The 15,540-nt window shown below is 40.8% G+C and overlaps 1 protein-coding gene across 11 annotated transcripts in view; it reads left to right on the top strand.

Annotated features, from left to right (window-relative positions):
• Positions 1 to 15,540, top strand: part of LOC118806202 (bromodomain adjacent to zinc finger domain protein 2B) — a 75,114-nt gene that overhangs the window by 44,072 nt on the left and 15,502 nt on the right. For all 11 annotated transcript variants that reach the window (XM_036567695.1, XM_036567724.1, XM_036567709.1 and 8 more), the window contains 14 exons: positions 1,656 to 1,844; positions 2,950 to 3,108; positions 3,777 to 4,087; positions 5,109 to 5,312; positions 5,868 to 6,512; positions 8,952 to 9,501; positions 10,097 to 10,393; positions 10,475 to 10,535; positions 11,200 to 11,308; positions 11,460 to 11,561; positions 12,468 to 12,693; positions 12,984 to 13,076; positions 13,632 to 13,693; positions 14,831 to 14,896. In XM_036567695.1, coding sequence (XP_036423588.1) covers positions 1,656 to 1,844; positions 2,950 to 3,108; positions 3,777 to 4,087; positions 5,109 to 5,312; positions 5,868 to 6,512; positions 8,952 to 9,501; positions 10,097 to 10,393; positions 10,475 to 10,535; positions 11,200 to 11,308; positions 11,460 to 11,561; positions 12,468 to 12,693; positions 12,984 to 13,076; positions 13,632 to 13,693; positions 14,831 to 14,896 — 3,074 coding nt within the window. The remainder of the gene's footprint in view (positions 1 to 1,655; positions 1,845 to 2,949; positions 3,109 to 3,776; positions 4,088 to 5,108; positions 5,313 to 5,867; positions 6,513 to 8,951; positions 9,502 to 10,096; positions 10,394 to 10,474; positions 10,536 to 11,199; positions 11,309 to 11,459; positions 11,562 to 12,467; positions 12,694 to 12,983; positions 13,077 to 13,631; positions 13,694 to 14,830; positions 14,897 to 15,540) is intronic.

Raw genomic sequence — 15,540 nt, 5'->3', positions numbered from 1 at the left:
GATGTGTGAGCTTTAAGAACCTTTTTTAAAACCTTACACTTAATATGAAGGTTCTGTACCTATTAGTCCTTTAGAGCTGTACGTCCAAGCCAAGAACAATTTATTTTTAAGAATGTCCTAACATATGGATAACAGGAGAGAAGAAGTAAGATCGGTGCTTCCCGAACATCCTGTGTATTTTTCCCCAGCTTATGCCAAAGTAATAAAGTTGTGCTCTTACAATTGTATGCTGATCTAACAATGCAATGATTAAGGCCAGTAAATGTAATATGTAATAGTAGCACAATAACAGTTAAAAAAAAAAAATGGACAAATGACAGTATTTTTTTTCTACATAGCAATTTCTTCATTTTTTTTTCTGCAGATAAAGGTGCAGAAGGGTGTGGATATCTGTGTCCAGTAGATCTCAGTAGTGCTTAGTGGTAGTGGATCTGTAGGCAGATACACTGGTGTTTTATAAATGTTCTTTGCAGCGCCTTATTAGACTAGAGCTGAAAGCGCTTTCTCCATCTCCATGAGGGACTTTCTCCATCATGACTCCCCTCACCACTGTCTCTGGTTAAAAGAATTCTCCTCTTTCATCCTGATAATGAAGTCCTATTCTTAAAAGTCATTTGGGTAAAAGAGCTACACACTGTCTGACTGCTAATAGATCATCACAGTTTCGGTGAAATTTTTAGAAGTAAAACTATGCTGCTTTAGTCAGCCATTTTATTGCTTCACTAAAGATTTAACTGTCATTACATTGCTCTGTCATTACTGTTTGAAAAGCCAGATGTGTTTGGTAATATTCCTCTCACATACAGACACTACTTGGCATGTGAACTGGTTGTATTTGAGGCTTTCTCAAATACAAGCCAGACACGCTTACATTCTGTCTCTTTCTTGTATGTGTGTGCTGCTAATTGAATTTTCATGCGCCATGTTCTCCTCTCCGTCCCCTGTCTCGCACAGATCTGTGTGTGTGTGTGCATGACTGAGAATGTCAACTGTCGTTTCACACAGCATGCAAACACTCACTCTCAGAACTGCAGAACTGTCACAATATTTGTGCGTGGATACAGACAGTTTTAAAGGAACAACTGAAGTGTTTCTTTCTTTTTTCTTCTTTCATTTTATTTTACTTAACATTTGAGTCTCGTTGAAGAGAATGCGTGCAGAGGGCGATGTTTGCATCATGATGTTGGCGGAGCGACTATTCCTGAGTGGCTCTTGATGGATTTTCTTTCTGTTGTTTGTTCCAGGCCGTTTCTCTCTGCCTGACTATTATTAATCACATATAGCAGGCATACATCTCTTCACATTATATGTATAGTAACCGGATTCCACTCAAATGGAAATGTGTTGTGCAAATTTATGAATAGTTTTTATTCCCTCTGTGGTGATCGTTCACTCAGTGCCACAAAAAATAACACCACTGGGATTCTGCACCTCAGATTTGTTCTTGCCTGTTTAATGTCAACGAATCATCTTTACAGTGTATGCTGATAACTGTATTGATAAAGCTGATTGATAAAGGTTCCAGTTCCAAAGCTTATTTTAAAAATTTGGGAGATTTTAAAGACTTTCTATGACAGTATTTAGAAATGATGTAAATTAATGTAAATTAGTTAATGTACCAAGTTCTTTTTCTCTCTCTTGTCCTCTCCTTGCAGGGCATTTGTTCCAGGTGGCAGGTGATCCAGGGATTGGAATGTCAGCAGTGTCCAGTGCCTTCCCTATGGTGTCCCATCCCGTCTTTAGCATTTACTCTACTCTATCTGGACGCTCTCATTTCGGAGGCTTGGGGACGCTGGGGCTTCCAGCGGCTCTCGCCTCGCATCCCCAGCTTGGAACCTTCCCAGGTATGCAAGTGTTACAGGTGATCCAATTTAAGCATCTTCCCTGAAATGTTGCTGCTGAAAGGTGGTCTTCGCAGCCTTTACTTGTTCTTGTTATTCTTGTTCTTAATTTTGTTCTTGATCTTCTTCTCGTGCTTCTTCATCATCTTCAGTGTAGAAGTAAGAGTATTATTTGTTTATTTATAACGATTTCAAGGTTCAATTAAACCAGTTCCATTAGTGCATTATGCTAAAAACAAGGTGTAGTGTTTGGTCATGAATACAACTCTTCATCTTCAAAAGCTGTATGTCTCTCCAGATTTTCTTTTGAGCTTTGTTGAGGTGGCACATGACAAACCACATTCTGTTGGTTTGTTGTGTCTGAATATTAACTTTTAGACATTTTTAAAGTTTTGCTCTTGGGCTGTCTTGCTCTTTCCATTTACTTGTTTTGTTTTCCACTCATTGTTTTGTTTATGCTGTTGTTGTGACTTGGCCTGGGTTTGCCATTTGTCACAAAGGGGATGCAACTGGAGAGCATCTCCAAGGCACTGACTGCTCTGAGATGAACAGCTTGTTGTGTTTCAGATTTACTATTCTCATCATGTTTACAGTGATGGCCTGCACCGAAGTGGATGGAATATGTTGGTCATCTGCTCACACTTCAGCTCAAAAACTGCAATGATGGTTATACACAGCTTTGTGTTTGAGCACTTATGTCTGTTTGTGTTAAACCTGGTCACTGTAATCACCTAAATAGAATTACTGTGCCTCCTTTAACAAATCCCTCTTCTGAGTGGACCAATTGCCTGTATATAGATTTTTAACAGATTTATGGAATAGTTTGTTTCCTGATATGGCAATTTTAAGAGAAAAAAATTAAGCCATTTAATTAGGGTTGGGTTCTCTTTTCGGTATTGCAGTTTGTTATTATTGAGAACACCTTGGAATGTTCCAGTAGTAATCAAATGAGCTGAGAATGCTGTTTTCTATAATAATCCAGTCAGATATGATTCCTAAACTGTAATGTTATAGGCTGTCTAATAGGATCTGTTGAGTAAGACTTGAATAAGACAGTAATTTACACTCTTTAAAGAAGGATTTGTTTTGTTTTATCTTTTCCTCTCAGATTGGTGGCGGGCATCAGATGCACAGGTTCATGGAGCAGCTGCACTCTTTCCCCCTCTTTTAGGCCTGCCCCCCTTATTCACTCCTCCAACCCTGAGCACAGACCCCACCCCTGGGCAGCCTCACACCCCCAGCAAGAGCAAACAGGCCTCTGCTAAAGGTACCACTGTTCATGCACAGTTTACTGTCTTGAGGATTGTTATGGTCAAGTCATTTCATTTTATTAATGATGCCATATTTTTTTCTGGTTCATTTGCTTTTGCTGGAGCACTATGCCTGTAGAGTAAAGGTTAAGTGTGTTAAGTGTATTGTGGTGGTAGGACAATGCTAGCTACTGTTGCTGTAATACTTATGCATGCTTTGGAAGAGGAAATCTCAAGTGCACTTAGCAGCAAGCATGCTCAGAGAGGCCTTTCAGTGTTTGAGCCAGAGGGAGGCGGTGCATGGCCCATACATGTTGTGAAATGAATTTAATTGCCTACAGAGGCAAAAATTATTCTTCTTGGGGTCTCTCGGGTTTGAACGCAGGTGCTTGCAGTTAGCTAGTGATTGCTGTTGTCCTCTGGCAAAACACTTAGCTTTTTTATGCGTCTGAAGTTTTAAGTTTTATCTATCCTCTAGAGGAAACAAGATGATAGGCTCAAAGCTGAGATGCTTTGACTGTAACTTTATATGGCTTCCAGCTGTATGAAGAAAAAAGGAAAGAGACCACATATTTTACATATTTAAACTAAATGGCAGTAATTTATAATATTCTTTGGTGTCACAAAGGTTTTTGAACCAGTCTTTGTTCACCTATGTGTGTGTCTGTATATGTCCACAATGTAGGGTTGAATGGCACAGTGAATGGCAATGGCAAGTCCACTTCCTCTGGAGCAAGCTCTGCCTCCTCTTCACCCTCACCAAATCTTATGACACCCGAGCAGAGCAAGACCCCTAAACCAGGCCTGAACCCACAAACCCACAGCCAGATCCTTAAACCTACCCTGACCCCACAAAATCACAACAAAATTACCCCCAAACCCACTCACCACCACCTCAAAAGCCACAAGTCAGACAGCAAACCCCAGCACGGAAGTAGGAACCACAAGATCAAGACAGGTCAAGTCCAAGAGAAATCCAGCAACAAAAAAGAAAAGGTAAAGACCACCAGCCCCAGCACAAATATTGCTATAATTGCATATGAATGCCTGCTAACAATGTTAAAGTAAATTTAGTTTGTGAACAAAAAGAGATGTTTCTGTCAGCGCTTCTGCATGTGAGAATCATTTAAAGAGCCCATATCCTACATTTTGCGTTTTATTTTATTTCTCCTGTGGAGAAAATTTATCACTTATGGTGTAATGTTTGAGTGGGATTATTTACCATAAAATGTCAAAGTTTAGTTTTAGATCACTATTTTTGAACCTCTGTTTATCCTTCACCATAAGATCACATCAGCAGGTGACAGATGACCAGTCCTTGCCTATGGAAGCAGAGGTTTTGTAGCCATGATTTAGCAACAAGCGAGAAGTAACACAGTAGAAGGGCAACAAACGACAAATCTAGTTAAGATATTCTCAGCTTCATGCAAATGAAGTATGACTGTGAAGTGACAATCTAAATGATTGGTTCGAAAAAATTCTTCAGACCAGCCATAGACAAGAGTGTCCCAGGTCTTCTTGTTCCTCCTGCCATTTCATTCATATTCCCAATAGTATGGCAGAAAAAATGGAAGAAAAACGTATAAAATTATTTATAATTGTGTTATACATATATTATACATATTGACATTAAACTGTTTTGTTAAAAAAGGGGGACATTTTTTGACATGGGCCCTTGAAGCACAACACCTTTTATCAGCTGTCTGATATCCTATAAATATCATCTATGATCTGTTATTTTTTATATAATATCATTACACAGTATGATATTGGTGGCTATGTAGGTAGTGCACTGCAGAGGATCTCCAGGTACTGGCTGTCATAAAAATCTGTCAGTTGTTCTATTTATGGAGGATAACTCTGATAGGGTTCCTGGAAGCACTGTTGAGATTGACGGATGAGGTGTATATCTGTCTGTGTGGGGAAACGAGCGATGAGGTGTGTGTGTGTGTGTGTGTGTGTGTGTGTGTGTGTGTGTACATGGGCTGATACTGATTGACACTTCTCTTCATGACAGAAACTCTGTAAGACAATGGTAGAGATTTCCAGCGATAGCCGATCAGGTTGCAGCTCTGACAGCTCCAGCGACTCACTCAGCAGCTTGGACTCGGCCGATCTAGACGACGACGATGATGATGAGGATGATGAGGATGGTGCTCTGAGCATTGCCAGTGAAGACTCTGACTCTGACCGCGAGCAAAGAGTGAAGAAGAAAGTTAAGGTGCTTTAGAGACTTCCTTGAATTATAAATATCCAAGTTAGCAGTTATGCCTAAGGGTGGAGTGGTGCTCTTCTTATATAAGACTTGAAACCTTGGATGAATTGAATGCATTTTATTGTCTTTTTGTTTTGATGTCTTGAAAAATTTTTCTAAAGGTCTCGAGTCGTGAAATGTCAGAGCAGGTTCCTGTGGAGAATAGCCCACTGAGTATGTGTGTGTGTGTGTGTGTGTGTGTGTGTGTGTGTGTGTGTGTGTGTGAGAGACAGACAATAAGCATTGTTGCATTATGAAGGTGGCAATTCAATTGCTTCCATTTTGGGATGTTATAGTGATTTCTATAATATTGAATAAAGTCTGCAGTAGAACGAGTAGCCTAAACCATACTCAAGGAAAAGTTTGATACTTCAATTTTAAATAATAATAGAATTGACCTCTCTAATTTGTTTCTGGAGAAACATAATTGAACCAAATAGTTGACATCAGAGATTGACAGCCCAGTCAGTAATAACTGAACGAATCTCATGTGACTGTGTCCTTCCTTGTGCCTCCTCTCAGTACTCTCCACAGGCAAGCCGAGTGAAGGATGGCTTTGCTGCCAGAGCAGACATTCGCTCTTTGGACCCTCACAGCAGCCTGCTGTCCTCCTTCTTCTCCAGGAAGACTTCCTCCCAACCTCTCACACTCTCTCAGGCCAGTCCCCTGCTCTTCCAGAGCTCCAGGCCCAGAGTGGAGGCCACCAAACACACCAGCGTCATCCAGGCTACAGGACTAGCAGCCAGCTCCAAGCCCCTCCCCCTCATCACCCAAGATCAAGGAACCTCCTCCAGACCACCGACTCCTTCTTCTAAACCCCTGTGTCTTGCCTTGTCCCCCAAAACTCCCTCTCTCTCCTCTTCTCCAAAGAACCTGTCCATTTCTTCATCCCCCAAACCTCTCTCTCTTTGCCTATCCCCAAAACATTGCTCTGTCTCTCCAGCTCCAAAACCACTTCTCTCCATCTCTCCTAAGCCTCCCTCCCTCTCCTCCTCTCCCAAACCTGACACTCTCTCACCATCTCACAGACTCAAAAGCCTGGCCTCGTCCCCCAGGCCTCCCTCTCCCAGAACCCCCTCCCTACTACCTGAAAGCCTGAGGGCGGCAAGCAGGAGTTCCCCAGAAAAGCCCCTTCAGCACACCAATGACTTTGCTCATCTAAAACAGGTGCCTACCTCTCTTTTTCTCTTCTTTACACTGTTTAGGGAAGCATTATTTTTTCGAGATTCACCATCTAGACTGTTTTTGTATTATGAAAGTAAATGTTTTTTTAAATACACAGTTGTAATAAGTCACAGAAATCACATATATATCTTTTTGAAGCAGTGAGAGTTAACCAGAGAGAAGAATTACAACACAGTCACAGGAATCACATAGCTACAGAATCTGTCTTTTTACTGAATTCAACTCACTAAAGTTTAGAGGATAAAAATTAAGATCTGAGAGAGCAAGCATATGCTGTTGGATGTGGAGCTGTTAGCTTAGCTACTCCACTGTCTTAATTAGCCTTAGAAGTTAGCATTAATGAGCCAGCTAAAACAGCTTCACACACCACCACACAGGTTCAGTTCCAGCTCAGTGATGTTTTGTTGACACTTGTTTAGAGAATAAAGACTCAGATCTGTAGGAGCACATCATCTGTTTTTGAGTTTGGGACCACTAGCTAAGCTATTATTAGCTGTTATTAGTACGAGAGGCTAATGCTAGCTTAGAAACAGACTAAAACAGCTTCACAGTCCACAACTCAGGTTTGATATGTGCATGTTTAGAGGATGATGACTCAAATCTGAGCGAGTCAGTATAATCATAATCAGTTTCTCTCTGTAACAATTGTTGTTCAAGTTATGGTTTTAACAATTATTGAGTGATTAATTGAAAATTTTACTAGTTTACTTTTTGATTATTTTTTGTTTCTGCTGTGCTCCATCTCATCTGCTCAACCTGTTTAAACATAGAGATTTATTCCCCATTCACCAAAGGTAGAAGCACGGTACATGGGGTCGTGGGCTGGGGTTTGGAAACTTGCAGGCAGAGAAACATTTTCAGTTTACATAATCATGCATATTTATAGGTTTTCACACCTTTAATGTGTGTTAAGGTTTAGAGATGCTTCTAATATATATGAGTATGCTTCTAATATTTTCCTGGGCATAACAACAATACATAAAATATTGAACAATTCATTATTAAAGATAGGGTAACTCAAAGTAAACCTATACATTTTATAGGTATGCAAAACAGGTACATTTTTTGGAGTGTTTTATTGACTGATTCACTATAAATGTACTATAGATTTCACATATATAAAGTAGATTTTATTTTATCATGCTGATATTTGCTGTTCCACTTTGTGGTCAAAAAAAAATGGCAGTATTTGGCACAGCCTCTTTTTACTAATCATATTTATTTTTCTGCATACATTTTCAGTTTGTTTGGTTGCAAAGCTCATGTGGTCTAAGCAACAGAAACTGTATTGAAATAATTGTGTTGGCATCAATTTTCCAGATTTTGCTAGCACATTTTAATTACTCCCTCAGTCTGTTCCTGCTTATAAGCAGTAACATTTTGTTTCACTTATTTCGGCTGAATTGTTCACAAGCAGTATGTGCTTGAAACAAAGTATTAATAATAAAATAATCATTATTGTTAAGTATCATTTTAATTAAATGTTTGTATGTTTAGTATTTTAAAATTATTCAACACCAACTAAAATGTGTTGAGCCCTGCCTTCCCCTACCTCACGTTCAGGGTGTTTGTGTAGAGTATAGGATGTCAGAATATGTAAATCAGCATGTATTGTTGTTATTATGCATGCACACACAAGTGCAGTATAAGATGACTGCATATTATCCATGCCCAGAATCCATCCACCCTTATTTATAGTTCAGTATAACACCACATTTTGTTCATTTTACTTTTCAGTTCATGTAATTTATTCTTGAGTCATTTGTTTTGTGGCAGGCAGCCTAGAAAAGGTCACCATGTTTGTGTGTGTGTGTGTGTGTGTGTGTGTGTGTTTGTGTGTGTGTGTGTGTGTGTGGGTCTGAGGGTCTGAGCCATAGTCTGTCACTCTAGCTTTCCACTGGTCTGCCCACTGTACATGACTGACAGCGACAGCGCTGTTAGCTTGCTGCAAACACTGCCACTGCCATCAAGCAGACAACCAATTAACCGTGTGGTGCTTTGGATGCGTGTATCAGAGCAGGGTGAAGGCTCTGCCCGTTCTTACCATTGTAATTACAATGACCCATTTTAGCATCTTGGACTCATAATTTAGCTATGATGGATGTGGTACCATACGCTTTTACATAGAAGGTCAATAAACAGTTTAAAATGAAAATTGTTAAATGCCAAATATGTTAACTGTTTTCTATGTATTTGAATGTATGTTTGTAATCTCTGATGTTGTTAATGTTGTTATGAAAACAGTAGTTTGTATGCTCACAACCTTGGTATAAAAAACATTGCTCATTATTGAACTGCCTCTCTAATTTACATACAGTAAATGTAAAATGGCTGACAAATATAAAGCAATTGTTCTTTTATTAATATGTTATTTATGTTTTATTTATGTAATTCATTTATGTGGCTCTCTTGCTTTTTCAGGAACCTTTCAGACCCCCACACCAGAAAGCAAGTAACCCCTTGAAGAGAACCACTCTTCGTGACAGTCGTAAGCTCCAGTCTCCCCACAGCAAACACCAGCATTCCAATCTGTTTCTGTCCTCCACTCTGTTGGAGAACTCCCATCCTAATGGGATCATCCAGAACACTGTGCAGGATGCCCCTCTAGACCTCATCACCAAACCTCGCTCCCACAGCTCCGGAACTCCCAATAAGGCTTTACTAGCAGCTGCCAGTCCCTATTTTAACACGCCCATCAACCTGACCACTGGAACCAAGGAGCATTCGCCTGGACTTGTCACCCCAAACCAAACCTCCACTTCACCCAGGCTGAGCTCAAGAGCAGCTCAAAGAAAGGCCTCCAGGCCTGTGCACAGGGCAGGGACAAACAGCCACCTGCTGCAGTCCCTGGTGGAATTAGCAAGAGGGACGGAGTCAGACATTACCAGCAGCAAAGACTCTGATGACTCTGCATTGGATGAGGATGAGGCAGAGGACGAAATTGACAAAGATTCAGATGACAGTCTAACAGGCAAGCTCATTTAAAGAAATAGTTCAGATCTAATTTACACAATTTTTCCCCTTACTCCAAATGTAGATGGCAGCCAAGACATGTTATTGGCTTCTGGATCTATGAGGCCATTATAGCTAATATGTAATGAGAGCCACACTTGATGCCAGTAATTTAGCCCTACTTTTGTCCATTATTATAGAGAGCAGTTTGTCCTATAGTCTCAGAATTCAGGTAAGCAAGTCTTTTAACTGAACAGCTCTATATGATTTGAATCTTTTGAGATGTTCTTAACATGCAGCTTGGACAGTTTTAAATGGTGGAGTATAATTTAGATTACTTTTTAGCTACTTTGTCTTCATAGCTCCAGTGCAAAACTAAAGAAACAAACTTAAAACGCCAATCATGTCATGGCTAATCAACTAAAATTCTATATTGTGTTCTCTGTGACTATGACTGTGACTGAATCTTTATAGAAATTTGAGATTATAGCCTGTATTGATTAAAGTTAAATTAATATCATTGTTTTAAATTGTGACAACTTGCGTCTGACATGTTTGTAATTGGATAATGATGTATTTGGAGAAAATCTCTCACTCTGCATCCTTTTCTGCAGACTCTGGCAGTAATCTGGACAGTGACTCTGATGATGATGATGACGGTGAAGAAGAGGAGGAGGACAAGGCTGAAGAAATAGAGACTGATACAGAGAATGAGAGAACGACAGTCAAACTCACTAAAAGCTCAACCTCCTTAACAGACAGCACTTCCAATATGGTCACTAGCTCTGCCTCCCTCAATCTGCATATCCATGATCTTCCAGCAATATCTTTGTCCGCTGCTGTGACCAGCTCTGGCACCCCGGTCTGTCCCAGCACTCCCTCTTCATCATACAGTCTTCCAACTCCTCCGGGTACTAATGCACACTGAACAGTTTGGTTTCTGCAAGTAAATGTTTGCATGTTTTCACTTACTGATGATTGTTTGCTTTCAGGCTCAAGAAAGAGAAGAAGAGTGACGGATGAAAGGGCGCTGCGTAGGCCTCTTGAGCATGGGTAAGAGATCCATTTAGTGTAAAAGAGCTGAAATATGGTTAAACCTGGGTAAAAGGTCTGTCTGCTCAATATAAGGAATCTGAAAGATCTAAGCTCTGTTTCAATGATTTGTGGGCTAATCACTGTCCGCACTGAAAGAAGACATTAGAGAAACAGTGGAAACTGAACAAGTGATAGAAAAAAGAGGGCACCTTGGTAGAGAGGTTAAAATCAAAGCTAAAGAGAACAGAATAAAATTGGGAACGAAAAGCTGAGAGGACTGTGAGCTGTGTAGTCTCAGTCCATGCTCTGCTGAATTCTCGCTCAGGCTTGCTTGACTAAAGCCATGGCACCTGTCCAGAGGAGGACAGAAGAGAATGGCCTTCTGGCCTCTACCCTTCATCCATCCATCCATCCATCCATCCATGGTCCCATCCTAACTGATTGGGTCTGCTGGCACAGAGATGCAGTGATTCCAGGTCCCTGGAGTATCCCGTTGTGTGTCACAGCTGGCCAAACTTGGAGAGCCTCATTTGAAAAAATGGCCAGGTTTCTGGGCCCGAGTGCAGTTTGAAACAGGAAGATATTCCGTTAGGGTGGAAGAGTCACTCTAATTAGCTTTATTGCCATATGTTTTAGGGGGTTGAGACAAATAAGTTTGATTTGTGATATGTTTTGTCTCCAGGTGGCAGAGAGAGACTCGTATCATGAGTATCTGTGGGCGAGTGCAGGGAGAAGTCGTGTACTATGCCCCCTGTGGCAAAAAACTCAAACAGTACCCGGATGTCATAAAGGTAAAGATCAATCCTGCTTCCTGGTGATGCTGATTATTTGCACTTTCCTGAATATGTTTGACGTGAAACAAGCATGTTAAAACAGCTCTTATAAGCTGCATTTAATGAAGACTTTAAGCTGACTATGTTGCTTTTTTTTTTTCTTTTGCAGTATCTAGCAAGAAATGGAATAAGTGAGATCACGCGTGACCATTTTAGCTTCAGTGCTAAAATAAGGGTAGGGGACTTCTATGAAGCTAGAGAAGGACCAGAGGTGACTACTTGTATACTTCCTATTCTTTCCTAAACTGTTTTTCTTATTTTAAAGATGCACTTCTGTTGTTGTATAGCCCATTCAGTCCTGATCTCAGACATTGCAAGCCTTCACTGAGAGACGTGTTTTGATCTGGCTGCATTGAAAATGCGATGTTGTAATCTTGTGTGTGTGTGTGACAGTTGAAAGTAAGTTGTGCAACAATTTAACAGTTGGAGAAAACTTCTGAAATAGCAACACAGAACAGGAAACACAGAGATAACCGCTTAACGGAAAAAGCCAAAAGCACCTCCATGTTTTTATAGAGTTTTAATTAATGATGTTTTTTTTTTGTGCTGCAGTACCAACAAAAAGTTTGGACACACCTGATATGATGTGCGTTTCCTCATGATCCTAAAGACAAGTTGATCTGAAAGTTTTATGTTTAAATGCTTAAAATTTGTTTCTAAGAAAAAAATGTTAGAGTTGATGCCGATAAAACAAAAGCATTTAAGTAAATAATCAAAAAATAGAATTTGAAATGCCCTCCCAACAAACAGTTTCTGTCACAACAATTGCTCAGCATATGTGGAACCTTCAGGCTTGTGTTGGAAAAACATCCCAGGTGGCTCCTCATTAAGCTTCTTGACAGAAGGCTGGGGGTGTGGTGCTTTGAAAATCTAAAAAGATAATTTTGGTTTGTTTAGAACTGCGTAATTCTGTGTGTTATCTCATAACTTTGAGGTCTCTGCTATTCTTAGATGTAATGAAAATCCTTCTATAAGTACTGGTACTGTGCATAACATACTTTTTTTTTTTTTAATTAATTGTAGTGAAATTGTTGTGCTGACAGTGCTTGTTTATGTGAGAACACTGATTTTTGTTTCTTGGGCACTGATTGGCCGGTTATGTGCTGTTTATTTCCAGGGTTTACAGTGGTGCCTGCTGAAAGATGATGAAGTCATTCCTCGTATCCTGGCAATGGAGGGTCGGAGAGGCCGTCCTAAAAACTTGGAGTTCCAGCGTCCGGCTGACGCCTCTGGTGGTAACCCCCTTGGTTCCCGCCACAGGAAAATAAAGACACCTAACTTGGGGGAGGCCGAAGCTGTCAGCGCTGCAGATGCTAAAGTACTTCGTAGGCTGGAGGCCCAGGGTGAGTCTGTGCCTTTAACCAGTTAGCCTCTACTTCATTTACTGTCTCCATGATAGTGATGTCCAAACAATGGCCTGATCTTTCCTCTCCGTTGCTTTTTAAATATTAGAGAACAGGGCTATATGACAGCCTTTAGCAAACTGTTAAGATACATTTCAACAGAATAGTTTGGCCCACTGGGCTAAAGCAGCATACATGTTGTATTTTCCACTCGTCAGCCTTTCTAGGCATTATGATAGGCACTGAGCAAATGAATAATCACCCTCGTCTTCCTGTTTCCTCTGGGTCAGAGATTGCACGGCAGGCTGCTCAGATAAAGCTGATGCGAAAGCTGGAGAAGCAGGCACTTGCACGAGCTGCTAAAGAGGCCAAGAGACAGCAAGGTAAAACTGTTATGCCCTGCACAGCTTGGATGCCTCTTTTTGACAGGAAGGGCTGCTAAGTATGTAGTTTTGCAGTATACATTGCAGAAAGTCTGCACTACACTCTGTATTCTTAACAGTGCACGTATTCACTTCTGTCATAAGCCTTTATTTTTGTAAGGTGTTATAGGCTCAAATCAAACAAGTTTGCACTAAAATGGAATGACAAATTACTGTGCAGTACCTCTAATCATTGAATCGCACCTGAATAGTTTTCATACAACAACCACCATTTTTAAAATCAAACATATTGAAGGACAAAGACCCTCATTTGTACTCTTATTTGTACAGTCAGTCAGTGCTCATTTTGATAATTTTAATCGACACTGACCCCTGATGGCTAGTCCTATGCTGTTGTATTTCCCAGTGTGAACAGCTTATGTATGATTTTAAAGTGGCTATTGAAGTCCTCAATTTGAAACTGAGCATGTGTCTGTGACAGCTCAGCTTGTAAACAAAGGCTCAGATAGAAAGCTTTCCAGGTGATCATTTGTTAAGTTTGTGTTGTGATTTCAGCGCTGCTGGCAGCAGAGGAGAAGCGGAAGCAGAAGGAGCAGCTGAAGATTCTGAAGCAGCAGGTACAGACATCATCATTTTTTCCCCACACTGATGCACACAGCCTTCACAACACCTTTCACCTCCTCTGTGGGAAACCCCACAATGTTCCTCCTCCACTGCACTAACTAGCGACATTTAGCCCGTCAGCTAGCCTAATCATGCTGATTGTAGAGAAAATGGCTGTTCTCTACACATAAAATAGATGTGTTGGGATGCATAAGTGTGAGTATGTAAATAAAAAAAAAAAAGCTGTTCTTATACTGAAGGCCTGTGAAAGTCAGTATGAATTAGAATGTTTTTGAATGCAGTCATTACATTCCACATGCCAAGAGCCAGTTTCCGCCCCAGATGTCCATGCTGCCAAGGACCTCCCTGCCATCTCCCACTGCCTGGTCCCCCATGCTGAACCTTGCGGGTGATGGGCCCACATGGTCCTATGGAAGGGGAGAGGACTTGCCCCAGGTGGAGGAATTGGGATTGTAAGATCGGCTGGAGGCTGGGACAGGCAGCAGCAGCAATGCAGTCGCTGTACAAAGCTCTCTGTTTACCAGTTGGTCTACACCCCCACCCTTACCTATGGTCATGAGCTTTGGGTAATGACTGAAAGAACGAGATCGTAGATGCAAGTGGTGGAAATGAGCTTTCTTCTCAGGGTGGTGGGCTACACTTTACTTAATTGGGTGAGAAGCTCAGTCATCCGAAAGGAGCTCAGAGTAGAGCTGCTACTCCTCTACTTTGAGAGGAGCTAGTTGTGGTGGTTCGGGCATCTGATTGATCTACTCCCTGGCTGCCTCTCGTTGGAGGTTTACCAGGCAAGGCCGACTGGTACGAGACTCCAGAGTCGTCCTAGGCCTTGCTGGAGGGATTATATTTCCAAGTTGGCCTGGGATCAGCTCAGGATCGCCCAGAAGGCTGGAGGAAGTTGTGGGGGAGAGGGTCGTCTGGGATTCTCTGCTTTCCCTATTGCTACTGCAGCCCTAGCTGGATCAAATGGTTTAAGAAGATGAATGAATGAATGAATGAATGAATGTAATCATTGTCCTTCTTTTCTGTCTTTTCTTGTTCACTCTTTTTCACACTTTCTTCCCATCTCCCCCTGTCTTGCCCTGTCTTCTGTTATCTTCCCCCATCTCCCCGTTTCGCTGTCTCCCTAACAGGAGAAGATCAGAAGAATCCAACAGATCCGTATGGAGAAGGAACTTAGGGCTCAGCAGATACTTGAGGTAAAAACAAACCGACCTTTACTGAATGAATTTGTTTAACAGCTTTGAACAGCTCATTTTTACCAATAATGGTAAAAAGGGACTTTATACATACAGTCCATACATATACATATTTAAAAACAATACATTTGATTTCAGCGTGCAGACTTTCAGCTTTAATTTGAAAGTATGTACATCCAAATCAGCTGAACAATGTGGAGTTACTACTATTTTCATACATCGCCCCCTCATTTTTAGGGGCTCAGAAGTAATTGGACAAATTAACATTTATATTATTATAATAATTATAATTAATATAATTAATTTCATAATTATATATAATCATAATTATAAATGATCTTTTTTAATACTTGGTTGCAAATCCCTTACAGTCAATGACTGAAGTCTGTGAAATGCATGCTTGATTGGATTGAGAACAGGTGATTGACTTGGCCGTTGCAGAACATTCCTCTCCATTGCCTTACAAAAATCTTAAGCTGCTTTCGCAGTATGCTTTGGGTCATTGTCTGTCTGCGTATTTCACTGAATCTAAGCAAATAATATAACTGTATACACTTTAGAATTCATCCTGCTGTTTTTGTCAGCAGTCACATCAGTAAGTACAAGGGAACTAGTTCCACTGGCAGCAATACATGCCCATGGCC

Source organism: Colossoma macropomum, unplaced genomic scaffold (genome assembly GCF_904425465.1).
Source record: "Colossoma macropomum unplaced genomic scaffold, Colossoma_macropomum, whole genome shotgun sequence".
Lineage (NCBI taxonomy): Eukaryota > Metazoa > Chordata > Actinopteri > Characiformes > Serrasalmidae > Colossoma > Colossoma macropomum.
Note: the sequence above shows the minus strand (reverse complement) of the source record. Positions and strands in the feature narration are given on the sequence as shown.